This window comes from Monodon monoceros, unplaced genomic scaffold (genome assembly GCF_005190385.1).
Source record: "Monodon monoceros isolate NGI ecotype Baffin Bay Population unplaced genomic scaffold, NGI_Narwhal_1 Super_Scaffold_17, whole genome shotgun sequence".
In the NCBI taxonomy this organism is placed as follows: Eukaryota; Metazoa; Chordata; class Mammalia; order Artiodactyla; family Monodontidae; genus Monodon; species Monodon monoceros.
The window spans coordinates 25,570,212-25,582,728 of record NW_021703773.1 but is presented as its reverse complement, the minus strand read 5'-3'; the positions used below and the strand labels follow the sequence as shown (position 1 = coordinate 25,582,728).

General features: G+C 39.8%; 1 protein-coding gene across 1 annotated transcript in view; it reads left to right on the top strand.

Moving 5' to 3' along the window:
• Positions 1-12,517, top strand: part of CSMD1 (CUB and Sushi multiple domains 1) — a 1,429,265-nt gene that overhangs the window by 1,238,825 nt on the left and 177,923 nt on the right. Inside the window, exons 34-37 of the mRNA XM_029226263.1 lie at positions 2,286-2,489; positions 3,490-3,614; positions 3,986-4,082; positions 10,731-10,835. Of these exons, the coding sequence (XP_029082096.1) occupies positions 2,286-2,489; positions 3,490-3,614; positions 3,986-4,082; positions 10,731-10,835 (531 nt within the window). The remainder of the gene's footprint in view (positions 1-2,285; positions 2,490-3,489; positions 3,615-3,985; positions 4,083-10,730; positions 10,836-12,517) is intronic.

Genomic DNA, 12,517 nt, shown 5'->3' with positions numbered 1-12,517 from the left:
GAAACGTAGTTTCATCAAAACAGTCTTCTGACTTCCATTCTCATAGAATTGCTTCCTGACCAGCAATTTACCCAAATGGTGTCTGTTATTGTTCAGGTTCAATTCAAAACAAGATGCCAGTGTATTGGGGAAAGGATCTTAAAGACAGAAGGATTATTTTTAAATAAAATGGCCCCTTTCGAATGAAGGCACACGAGGATGGAGAGGAACGGGGTCTTGGAGACAATAAACACAAACTGACTTTTAACTCAGGGACAGAAGCCAAAAATGCAGACTCCCAAGTGCATACCTTGTGGCTCTGTTTCTCAAAGAGTCTGTTTGGGGTGGCAGACCCCTTTGCCACTGAAGTATTTTTCAAACTTTATCTCGTGCCTCTTTTTATAAATAGAAAAATCTCATAGCGATAATTCGCTGCCTATCAGTGAATTCTGATCTACAACCTGAGTACACATCTCACCGGAATGAGGCTCAGCCACCAGGCCCAGCATCAAAGACCATAAGATCCACACTCCGTGGAGAACCTGGGGACAAGAAGAAAGTACGGGGTGGGGAGTAGTTACAGGATGCAGGCTTGTGCTGGGGGACCCGGGGCGAGACCGCAGGCAGCATGATTTTGCTTGGGATTCACCGCTGTCGGGTTCGCTGTGACGATGGGCATCTTTGTTTTTACGTCGGGTGTAGAAGGAACAGAGCAGGGCTGCAACTGTGATTAGTAAAGGTCACGATTCATGTCAGTCTGGAGAGGGGAATTTCTGTTCTTTTCTGTGGCTTGCCTAGTGTTCCCAGTATTGCTTGTGATCACGAACAGGCAGTGACCTCGGAGACTGTGTGTGGTCAACAGGAGGACAGCCAGCTCTCAGGCCGGGCAGCAACCAGGTGTCGGTGTCAGAGCTGCTCGTTGTCTTTCTCCCAGCCTTCAGGCCAAATGATGTCCCCACCAGCTGGAATATATTATTAAACTTTGTTCTTTGCTGTATAGACTCTTTTTTTCATTTCCAAACGGACAGTTATAATATTAGATACGTTGGGGAAGTGTCAGCACTCCCTCCAGCCCCAAACTGCTCTCCCATCCCCACCTCCCACCTCGGAGAATCGCTGGTCCAATGGGAAGACCCCTGGGAATGAGGCCATCGGCTGGGTCTTATTACCAGCTCTGCTCTCAGACCGTGGCACAAACTCCCATTCCCCTCTGTTCCCTCCCAAGTCTTTCTGTACAGAATGAATTGTTTAACTGTATGTTTTCTTATGGTATGTGGGGTTTGTTTTTATTATGGTAACATGAGATTTACCCTCTCAGGTTAAGTCCTTTAAATCATTGTTTAAAATGAACGGATTACATTGTTTAAAATTAGCGGTGCGCAATCCAGCACCATTAATTATAGGCACAGCTTTGTATGGGAGATCTTTAGGACTTGGGCGTCTTACATGACACACTTTATACCTGTTTAACAGCAGCTCCGCACTTGCCGCTCCCCTAGCTCCTGGCAGCCACTGGCTGCTCTCTGCTTCTATAAGTTTGTCTCTCTTAATTGCTTCCTATGCGTGAGACCATGCGGCATTTGTTCTTCTGTGACAGGCTTATTCCACTTGGCGTGTGGAATACAGGTCCATCCATGTTGTTGCAAATGGTAGGATTTCCTTCCTTTCTAAATGGCCGAATAATATTCCATTGTAGGTATGTACTATATTATTTATCCATTGGTGGACATGGAGGTTGTTTCCATAGCTAGGCTATTGCAAGTAATGCTGTTATGTACATGGTGGTGCAGATATCTCTCCAGGATAGTGATTTCATTTCCTTCAGATAAAGACCCAGAAGTGGGATTGCTGGATCATATGGTAGTTCTATTTTTAATTTTGCTATTAAATCACCATGGCCATTTATAAATAATCCTTTACGTAACAGCTTTTCTTACTAGAGTCTGAGGTCCTCGAGGATAAGTACAGGTTCTTAGTCATCTCATTATCCCTGGCGCAGTGATCTGGGTGCTTAATTAATTGTAAATGCATGAATATCGCTCAGTCCTCATAAAGCACTAATTCTCCATATGCCATGTTTTCCTCGTCAGAAATGGGAATACGAGGTGGTCCTCAGGGTTGACATGAAGATGCGTGTAGATGTGGAAGTGCTCCCTAAATCGTCCCCTACAGAGACTGTGAAAGGCATTATTAATTTCCACATTAACATAAATTCTTTCTAGACTTATCTTAAATTCTATTTTCAAGGAAATATCATGGCTTCACGATGCACATGCAGATGGTTGTGTTGTGTGTCTTGCCTCTAGCTGTTCCTCGGACCAGTGACACCCAGTGCAGTTCTGTTCCCGAGCCCAGATATGGGAGGAGAATTGGTTTGGAGTTTTCAGCAGGCTCCATCGTTCGCTTTGAGTGTAACCCAGGATACCTACTCCAGGGCTCCATGGCCATCCGCTGTCAGTCTGTGCCCAACGCTCTCGCTCAGTGGAATGACACAATCCCAAGCTGCGTAGGTAAGCGTGTGTCCCTAAGGTGGGATAACTTGCACGTGGTCCTCCATCTCGGGGTCACAGCAGCTCTGAAGAGCTGCTCTTCAGTCCACATGAACTGATCCATGCTCCAGACCTATTTAAAGGGCAATTTATCAGAAATAATTGAGTAGCAGCCAAACCCTAAAAATTATTGTTTCATGGAACAACTCATCAGATTAACAAGCATGAAACATGTTTTCCTTCTCGATACTGATAAGTATCTCAAGCCATGGGTATACAACATAATTTCATTTGGGGGAAAAATCACTACAATGTTGATTTGTTATATTACTTGTGTAATGCTCTTTTAATAAATTGGTGCTGATGAAAGTCTGAAAAGTAATAGGTTAACGCAGCCTGAATAACAATGCCATTGTTGGTTATAGTTTATTTGCTTCATTTTGTGTAAGAACCTCCGGTGCAATCATGATTTAGCACTTGAATTCATCTGTGCATTTTAAGCGTCTCTTCTCTCTGGATTTGCTCATAAATCCCATTAATATCATTTTGAGTTGCATGTCTGCATATAGAAAACTCTGCAGAGCTTCTTAAATTGTAGTAGATCAGTTGCTCTAAACAATTCACTTCAGAGACGACATCGTTAGACAGTGCCTGAGACTTAGCAGCATAGCGGATACTAATCTATGGTATTGATCATTTAAAAGAGAACACACTAGATGGGTGGGAGACACAAGAGGGAGGAGACATGGGGATATATGTATATGTATAGCTGACGCACTTTGGTATAAAACAGAAACTAACACACCATTGTAAAGCAACTATACTCCAGTAAAGATGTTAAAAAAAAGAAGAGAGAGAGAACAGACTAAATTTGACCTTGGCTAAAAATGCCATTTAGAGTACCATAGCCCATGTAAAATACCTCTTAATAGCTGATCACACAGTGAAAGAACACTAAGTACAACATTAACATTGTTCTTCACTGTACTTTATTTTTACTAAATATGGGTTTGTCTTTTAGTCCCCTGCAGTGGCAATTTCACTCAGCGGAGAGGTACAATTTTATCCCCTGGCTACCCTGAACCATATGGTAACAACTTAAACTGTATATGGAAGATCATAGTTACAGAGGGATCAGGAATTCAGGTAAGTTCTCAAAGCCCAGACTCTACTAATAAACAAAGCTTTTGTCCACGGGTTTTTCCTTTCTTTTTTTTCCCCCTTTTTGTATTGGTTATTCTAAATACATAAACCATAACCTGTTTCTTTTTTCTTACCATTTCTACAAAGTGTTTGTAATCATATTTCTACATTTGAAATAAAAATGATAGACTTTTAGAATAAAATCTATCAGAAGTGCTATTTGTAGAAGTTTTGGGATGTCACTTCCATGATCTCTTTTCTTTGGTTTCACTTTTCTTTTACATGTATAGTTTTAATTTCATGAAAACCCTATTGGACTAGTCTAATTTTATTAAGCAAAAAATAAATATTAAGTTACTATTATTGTTTGGTAGATTCAAGTCATCAGTTTTGCCACAGAGCAGAACTGGGACTCTCTTGAGATTTACGATGGCGGTGATGTGGCTGCACCGAGACTGGGAAGTTTTTCAGGTAAGATGGCACCCATCCCCTTGTTTCCATGAATCAGAATCGTCAAACACTGACAAACTGCAAGAGAACACTCAATGTTGACGTTTCTCCAGGAGGCTCTTCTATATACATAACAGTTTCTCTAGTGTTGGGAGTCTTAGAACAAGAGCATCGGAACGCAGGTGTGAAGGAGAAAGCTTTGTCGTCCACAAGCAGGAGGGCTGATGTGAAGGCAGCGGGTCACTTTTGTCAGACCCCCGAGCTGGGAAGAAAGAGTGGGTTATTACCCTGTGGGCCCAACAGGGTGTCTCACTGAAGTTAATTGTGTGAGGGGGGTGGGGGGAATGAACTTTAGATTGGCTGATTTTCCTTTTCTCATATGCTTGTTGGACGTGTTTGGCACAATTGGGGACCACGTAAGGAGGTGGTGGAGCAAGGGGGTAGGGGCACAGATGGAAGGTTGGGGACACACGTGAGAACTGAGAACATGAGTAAACATATGGAGGATGAAGTGAACTGGCTTTCTCAGTGACTGAGAAGGGAGTGGGAAAATGGACATGAGGAAGGCTGGCATGGAGCTGGTTGTGACGGATTTGAATTCGAGACATTGGTGTGAACTCATGGTCTTCATATGTGTAGCTGTAGACATAGAGGAAGATATAAGTGTGGATGCGGGTGTGTGTGTGTGTGTACATATTTCCTACCTCCGTCTTTTGAGAGGTGCAAAACAATAACCCCAGTAGCCATGAACCCACCTCATACCCAATTCTAGGTTTCTAGATATCACTTTCCATACCATTCTCCCTTAAAGGAACTAGTGCTTCTTGGGGAGTTGCTGACTCCAAGGTTCTGATGGGAAAAGCACACATGATGAACCATTTCATATAAAATAGAAATGTATGGATCCAAACTGATGTAAATAGATACATGTGTGAACGGAATGAGTGAAAGAGAAAGCCTTCCCTTGCAGAATCCAGACTAATAAATCTAGAAGGAGGAGGAATTAGAGAATCACCATTTGGCAACCATTAGGACAGTAAATGATTCACATTGGAACATCAGTGAATGCTAAAACTAGTGTGTGAGATTTTGGTGAGGAGCAGAGAGCCACAGTCTCAGTGCGTCTCCCCACCTAGCCCTCATTCACTGCAAAGGACGAAAGAAGTAACTCAAGAGTTGAGAAGCCTGACAGACACCACCTTCCTCAGGCAGTCATGTTAAGATCTCCAGTATCAGGACACCTGCGCACTGGTGAGCTGATAAACCTGCTCTCAAAACAAACAAACATATGAACAAAAAAGTTTGATTTGGCTTAGAATTGCAGTTGCTGTGGTGCATAAATACCCCCACCAGGGCTGATTTCAAACAACCAGCATGATGTCACTAAAAGCTGAGTTTGAGAGGAAGTGCCCTGAATTAGCCTCTGGAAGCGTCCCAAGGCAGCTACCTCACACCCCTGAGAGCCGGCAAATATGGTGACCTCTGAAGAATACAGCATCACATTTTGATACTCTTTCCAAAAATGCGTCACCATCTGAATCTAGTCAGAGAACATCAGACATTCTCTTTGGAGGTTATGTTGCTAAAGAAAAATCATTTTATTAAATGCCTTCACCTTTTTTGGAGGACTGGTTTTGAAGTTTGTCTGCACTGAGACTTACGGCAGCGAAAACATCTCATGTATTACTGCACAGCAGCCCTGCATGTTTTGTTTTGTTTTTTTTAAACTACTCACTCTCAATCTTTTGTGATGCCATTTTCTAAACTTATGCCCGAGTGTAGTCTCAGCTTAAATGAATATTGATATAATACTAAAATTGTGAGAACCCCCTATGTAAACAACAACAAATCCTTTCAGGCATGCATTTGATTAACTTGTAAAATGTTAAAGAAAAATATTTCACATGAGTAATTTTTATTAAGTTTTATCATGGTATAGTTTGTAAAAATAATTTTTTTGAATTATAATTTTCTAAAATAAAAATTGATTTTGAAAAATATTTTACACACAAAAAGTGACTGTGTATTTCAAAAGTATCAAGTTCATGAAAGGGAAAGAAAGACTAAGAAACTATTCCAGACAAAAAAAAAACTGAAGGGAAGTAATCATGGATGGAGTACTTTTGCTGGAAAACCCATTATTGGCAGATTGTCGAAATTCCAGTGATTTCTCTAGAATACGTGGTACTGTTGCATCTGTGTTAGTTTTTTTTTGTTTTGGGGTTTTTTTTTAGAACTGCTCTGTTTGAAGAAATGCACAATGAGTTTTTACAAGAAGTGAGTCGTCATGTCTACAATTTGCTCACAGAGGGTTTAGAATAAAATAATTTTACACACATATGTATTGTGGAAACATAGACATAGATATCATTATTATGTAATATATGGCCAAATAGTGGGTATATGGGTGTTTTCTGTACTATATTTGCAACTTTAAGCTAAAAATTATTTAAAATATTTTAAAAGGAGTCTTTTTTTAACTTTATATGGAAGAAATGACACATCAGCCATGAAATCTGAATATGTTTTAAAATGTTTAAAATACGTTTTACACTTTTTTGTTCCTGTGATTCTTTCAAAATATTTACAAAGGAGAATCTGAACCCATTTTAAAAGTTAGTTGTTGACTGAAAACAAACAAGAATGGGTAGTTGTTAGAGGTACATATTTCCGGAAAAATGATTGACTGACTTCTTGAATAAATTCAATTTTTTAATTTTCCTTTTCTGTCTGGATAGCCATGTGTATGTAGGGCTCACATTATAAGCCATTTAAAATCATTTTGGGAAGTAGACAGCTTATAAGTTTTAAGTGGATAAGACAGAGCAAAATTCATACCAATTTGTAGCTGACAATTGGGATTGAGGGAAAGTAAATATCCATGTGCTGCGAGTGGAGTCTGCAGAGCTGTAATGCAATTTCTCAGCTTTCTGTGTGTGCGGTTCTGTCTAGGTCACAGTGAGACAATGCGATCAAAAGTATTCTGCCTGTGGCAACAGTTTTTAAAAAATCTCTCAGTTGCTGGGCTTCCCTGGTGGCGCAGTGGTTGAGAGTCCGCCTGCCGATGCAGGGGACACGGGTTCGTGCCCCGGTCCGGGAAGATCCCACATGCCGCGGAGCAGCTGGGCCCGTGAGCCATGGCCGCTAAGCCTGCGCGTTCAGAGCCTGTGCTCCGCAACGGGAGAGGCCGCAACAGTGAAAGGCCCGCATACCGCAAAAAAAACAAAACAAAACAAAAACCTCTCAGTTGCATTTTGAACAGTGGGAATAAGCTTCTTCTGAGAGTCCCTTCTGAGCAGAGCCCTAAGCGGGAGCCCCCTGCAGGGGCGCGCAGGGCAGGACTCTGTGGCTGCAGCAGGTGCCGGCCGCCTAGCATCCTCCCAGCACCCCCAGCACGCCTCATATGCCACCTGGGGCATTGAGATCCAGCATCTTTTGTAGGAAAACAAATGACTATATATCATCACAGAAGTACAAACAGGACTGTCGTTCATGAATTTACTTGCTGCAATTAATAAGAACATTTAGAGGGGACGTGATAATCCACAAAGCACTTTCACACACACAGCACATGTATGACTCACATATAAGGGATGTACTGTTATCTTTATTTTACAGAATTAGAACATATTCAAATGCTTTCAGTGACAGAACTCATTTGTGTCAGAGTCAGGAGTGGAAGCAGTTTTTCTGATTCCACTGTAAGACAGTTAGGGAAGATAAACAAAAAGTCAAAAGTGTGTGTTGAGTACCTGTGTGTGGAAATGACTTGACTGGGGGCTGGAGGCTATTAAATACACTGATTACCTGAAGTTACAGGTAAAACCAGGCAGAAAGTAGTACAGGTGCTATAATTAAAACTTACCTGGTTAGATAACATTGTTCTTTCTGCAGACATTATCCAAATATACAGAAATAATACATGAGTGAGAGGACAGCAAACGTCATACAATTTGAAAAAAAAATGGGTTAAAACTGGAGTTTTGGGTGCATGTCTCCTTCTTGTCTTGAGGTCACCCCACTTTGCAACATTCCCCTATCTGCACTCCATTAGCTATTAATTAGTTTCAAGAATAATCTCTCTTTATATGTGTCTGCTGACCTGCAGGAATAGGCTTCTGTTTCCCCCTCCATGACTGTGCAATTTAAAAAAGTCTGTGTATGTATGTATCTATCTATCTATCTTCATGCATCAAACCAAGGTCAGATAACAAAGGGGTTAAATCTGAAGACATTTTCTTTCTTTTTTTTTTTTTTGCGGTAAGCAGGCCTCTCACTGTTGTGGCCTCTCCCGTTGCGGAGCACAGGCTCCGGACGCGCAGGCTCAGCGGCCATGGCTCACGGGCCCAGCCGCTCCGCGGCATGTGGGATCTTCCCAGATCGGGGCACGAACCAACCCGTGTCCCCTGCATCGGCAGGCGGACTCTCAACCACTGCGCCACAAGGGAAGCCCTGAAGACATTTTCTAAATGTTTATCATTCAGCAAACACTTAGTTTGAGAAGAGTGGAGATTTTTGAATGAGTAGGAATAAGAAAGGCAAAATGGATAGAGGAGAGGGAAAGAGCATCCCAGACTATGATTATGGGAACACCTTGAACAGGAAAATGAGTTGTGAAATAGAGTCGTGAGAAGCAGCTAGAAATGCAGGTAGTAGTTAGATCAGGCAGGGTCTTTAGGTCAAATCAAGGAGGCTGAAATTTTATCCTAAGATGACCAGGAATCTAGGAGAACTGTAACATGACATAATCATGTGTCCATCTTAAAAAGAACCTTCAGATTCCTGAGTGGAGAATGAATTGGATTGAGGCAACAGTAGATTCAGGAAACAAGTTAGGAGTATGGTACTATCCCCTCATCCTGGTTAATAGCACTGGTGGCTTGTGCTGGGATGATGGTGGTCAAGATGGAGGGATGGAGTGAGTGAAACCAAGAAGGATGGAGGAGGCTGGCTCGTTAGGGCCTGACAGCTGCCTGTAGGGCAGCACAGGTCACGGAGAGGGAGGGGGCCTCTGATGGGAGGACTTCAGCGGGTGTTAACAGTGTGGATGGACGTGGGGACACAGGAGGTCACCCAGGCTCTGCAGGGATGATTATGAGTTGAGTTGTGTTCACATCATCTTCCAAGAGCCTTTGACAACCAAGTGATGGGACGGATGGCTGTAGTCCTTACCTGGAGTCATTGTTTAATTACAGCTGTCGGAGGATCTTAGAATCATTTAAGCAGAGAGTGAAGGGTGACAAAGGATATTATCCTTGCAACATTCTTCATCTGTCTTGGATAATTATCAGTTTATTTCCTTGTTTTGTTATTTAAAGTTATATTTCTTTCTTTATACATTAGCATCACCTTCATCTAGTAATTTGCCTGCACCATGATGAGTTTTATGTGATGGGTATTTCCTTCACATATAGGAAGTGTGTACTTATTCAGAGAATGATTTGAATACAGTAGAGTATCAAGCATGTACCCTTTTGGTAAAAAGGGATTTAAGCTAGCTATTGTTTTCCCATATTACAATACATTCCGCCCACATGCTTTACACTTCTGGCTGATGAACACACGCTTTTCCTCGGCACCTTGGGTACCCTGGCTTTTTTGTCACCCTGGTCCTCAGCATCACTAAATCTCCTGATTTGTCAGCTGCTATCATGTAGGTTAGAACATTTTAATTAAATGAGGCATTATGTAAAACAAACCTGTATTTTCCTTTCCATGTGTGTTTCATTGAAATCATTTGCAGATCTCAGAAAGAAGATTATTCAGTACGAGTCACACAGGGATAGAGAAGAGAATATATAGTCAAAAGCAACCTCTTCTGGATAATATATTGCATCAGATCTACAGTCTGACTGCTTCCCCAACCTCCATATGACTTGCGTGTTGAGACTTTGTCCCCTCTTTGTTCGTGACAAGTAAAAAAAAAAAAAGCAAATGGTTATGTTGATAAAAGAAAACAATGTGAAGAGTCAAATGAATGGTGAAGCATAAAAATTTGTGTGTTTTCACTGATATGATAAAGAGATGTCACATCTGCCTGAGGAGGGCAGAGAAAATGTGGAATTTCTTACTGGACCTGGAAGAAGAGAGTGGCTAAAAGTATAACCATCAAAGCCAATACTTGGGTTAAATATGTGGCGATCAGACAAGTTAAAGGGATCTGTAAACCTAAACAAATATCCTCAGTGACTTTTTTTGAAGTATAGCTGACTTACAATATTGTGTTAGTTTCAGGTGTGCAGCAAAGTGATTCTGTTAAATATGTATATATTTTCAGATGATTTTTCATTATAATCTGAAAATTATAAGTTATTACAAGTTAATGAATATACTGCCTGTGCTCTACAGTAAATCCTTGTGTTTATCTATTTTATATACAGCGGTGTGCATCTACTAATCCCAAACTCTTAATTTATCCCTCCCTCCCTCCCTCCCTCCCTCCCTCTCCCCTTAGGTAACCATGAGTTTGTTTTCTATGCCTGTGAGTCTATTTCTGTTTTGTAAATAGATTCATTTGTATTATATTTTAGATTTCACATATAAGTGATATCCTATAACATTTGCCTTTCTCTAACATATATCACTTAGTATGATATTCTTACTGATTTTATAATGCGAAGAGTGAACGCATCACTGATGTTAAAGCTCAACCTGCATCACTTCTCACAGGTACCACCGTGCCAGCACTGCTCAACAGCACATCCAATCAGCTCTACCTGCATTTCCAGTCGGATATCAGCGTGGCAGCTGCTGGCTTCCACCTGGAATACAAAAGTAAGGTCACCTGTTTCTGCATCTGGCTTTCACTGGGATATTGAGTAATTTTCTTAAAGGGAAAATAGATCCCTGCCCTTATTACACAGTGAAATTTTATTCTAAAACTATGTTTGGAAGTTCCACGAACTTGCGTGTTACAAAACCGATCTCTATGAACTATGTTATTATTATGTTATATAATTTTATAACAATTATAATATTTATAATATATAAATTTATAATATTTATATTATAATTTATAATATATAATATATTTATAATATATATAATTATAATATATTCTTATATTGAACTATATTTTTATTATATATTATAATTATATTATGAAAGACAATAGGGAAATGAAGAATTTAGCATCTGGAATAATTAGATAAAACATCGACTATGCTTTCAGGTTGGTTGTGTTAAAAAAAGTACACAATAACCATTTGTAATATTACTAGTTTTCTTGTGAGTGATAGCAAATATTCATGTAAGTTTAAAACATTGACTATACTTTCAGGTTGTTTGTGTTAAAAAAAAGTAGAAAATAACCATTTGCAATATTACTAGTTTTCTTGTGAGTGGTAGCAAATATTCATGTAAGTTTCCAAAAATGTAGAAAGTCATAATTTCCAAATAGATTATGGTCATAAGCCCTTTCTATTTCTAGTCTTAGAGGCTGGTAGAATCAGACTAGCAAAGAGCAGCCACTTTAGTGCCTGCCTTTGTGTATTATTCATTTTAAGTGGAAGAAGGTAGTGCAAAGTAGATGCTAACCTTTAAAAATGGGTGTGAGACTGAGTTAACAGTCTGATAAATGGGATGACAAAGGTCAAAGTCACAAATCTTCTTTGGCGTTTGATTATGCAGGTAAACCTTGTAAAAGTGAAATAAGAATTTCCAATGAGAGTAAAGTTTATTTTAGGACATGTTTTCAAGCACTAAAAATGCTTAATGTTGATATTCATCTCCTTTAATAAGCAGTTGCAAATAAGCAAATACATGGATGAGCTTTAATAAGTGATCCTTTGAATTGAAATAAACAGTTTGCTGGGATGTAAATGCATGCATGTTTTGGAAAGGCCAGGTTTCCAGCTGATGATAAATATTCTGAACCAGACACAAGCCACAGGGCTGTTTCACATTCCAGTTAAATTTCCCTACTTACTACAGGCATTTGTATGCAAGTTTATTCCAATTTATTTGAATAGGACTACTTTAGTGACAGCGTAAAATGATACTATGGATGCTATTTATGTAGCATATGTCTGGAAAAATCTGCTACTTTGATACATTTTGTGAACATCTGTAGATACGAAACTATAAACCTTATTTATGATAGTGTTAATAAATTCACTAATATTTTTAGCAGTGTTAGAATTGATGAATGTGCTTATTTCTTCCTCTCAAAGTTATCTTGTGGCTTCTGGCTCTTCACTCCTTATAGAAAGAGGTGCTAGTAAAATAATTAGTCTACAATTACTGTGTACGATTATCTGTGTACTCACACAGACTTCAGCTCCAACAATATAGTAATTACCTACATTTCACTTTATTCTCAGCTGATAAAATTCATTAAAAGAGAGACGAACATATTTCTTACAGAAATTAATCTTGTTCAAGAATCTTAAGGCCTTGTTTCATTACTTAATGTATTTATTTTTTACTTGGCCACACGGAATGCTACGTTTTCATTC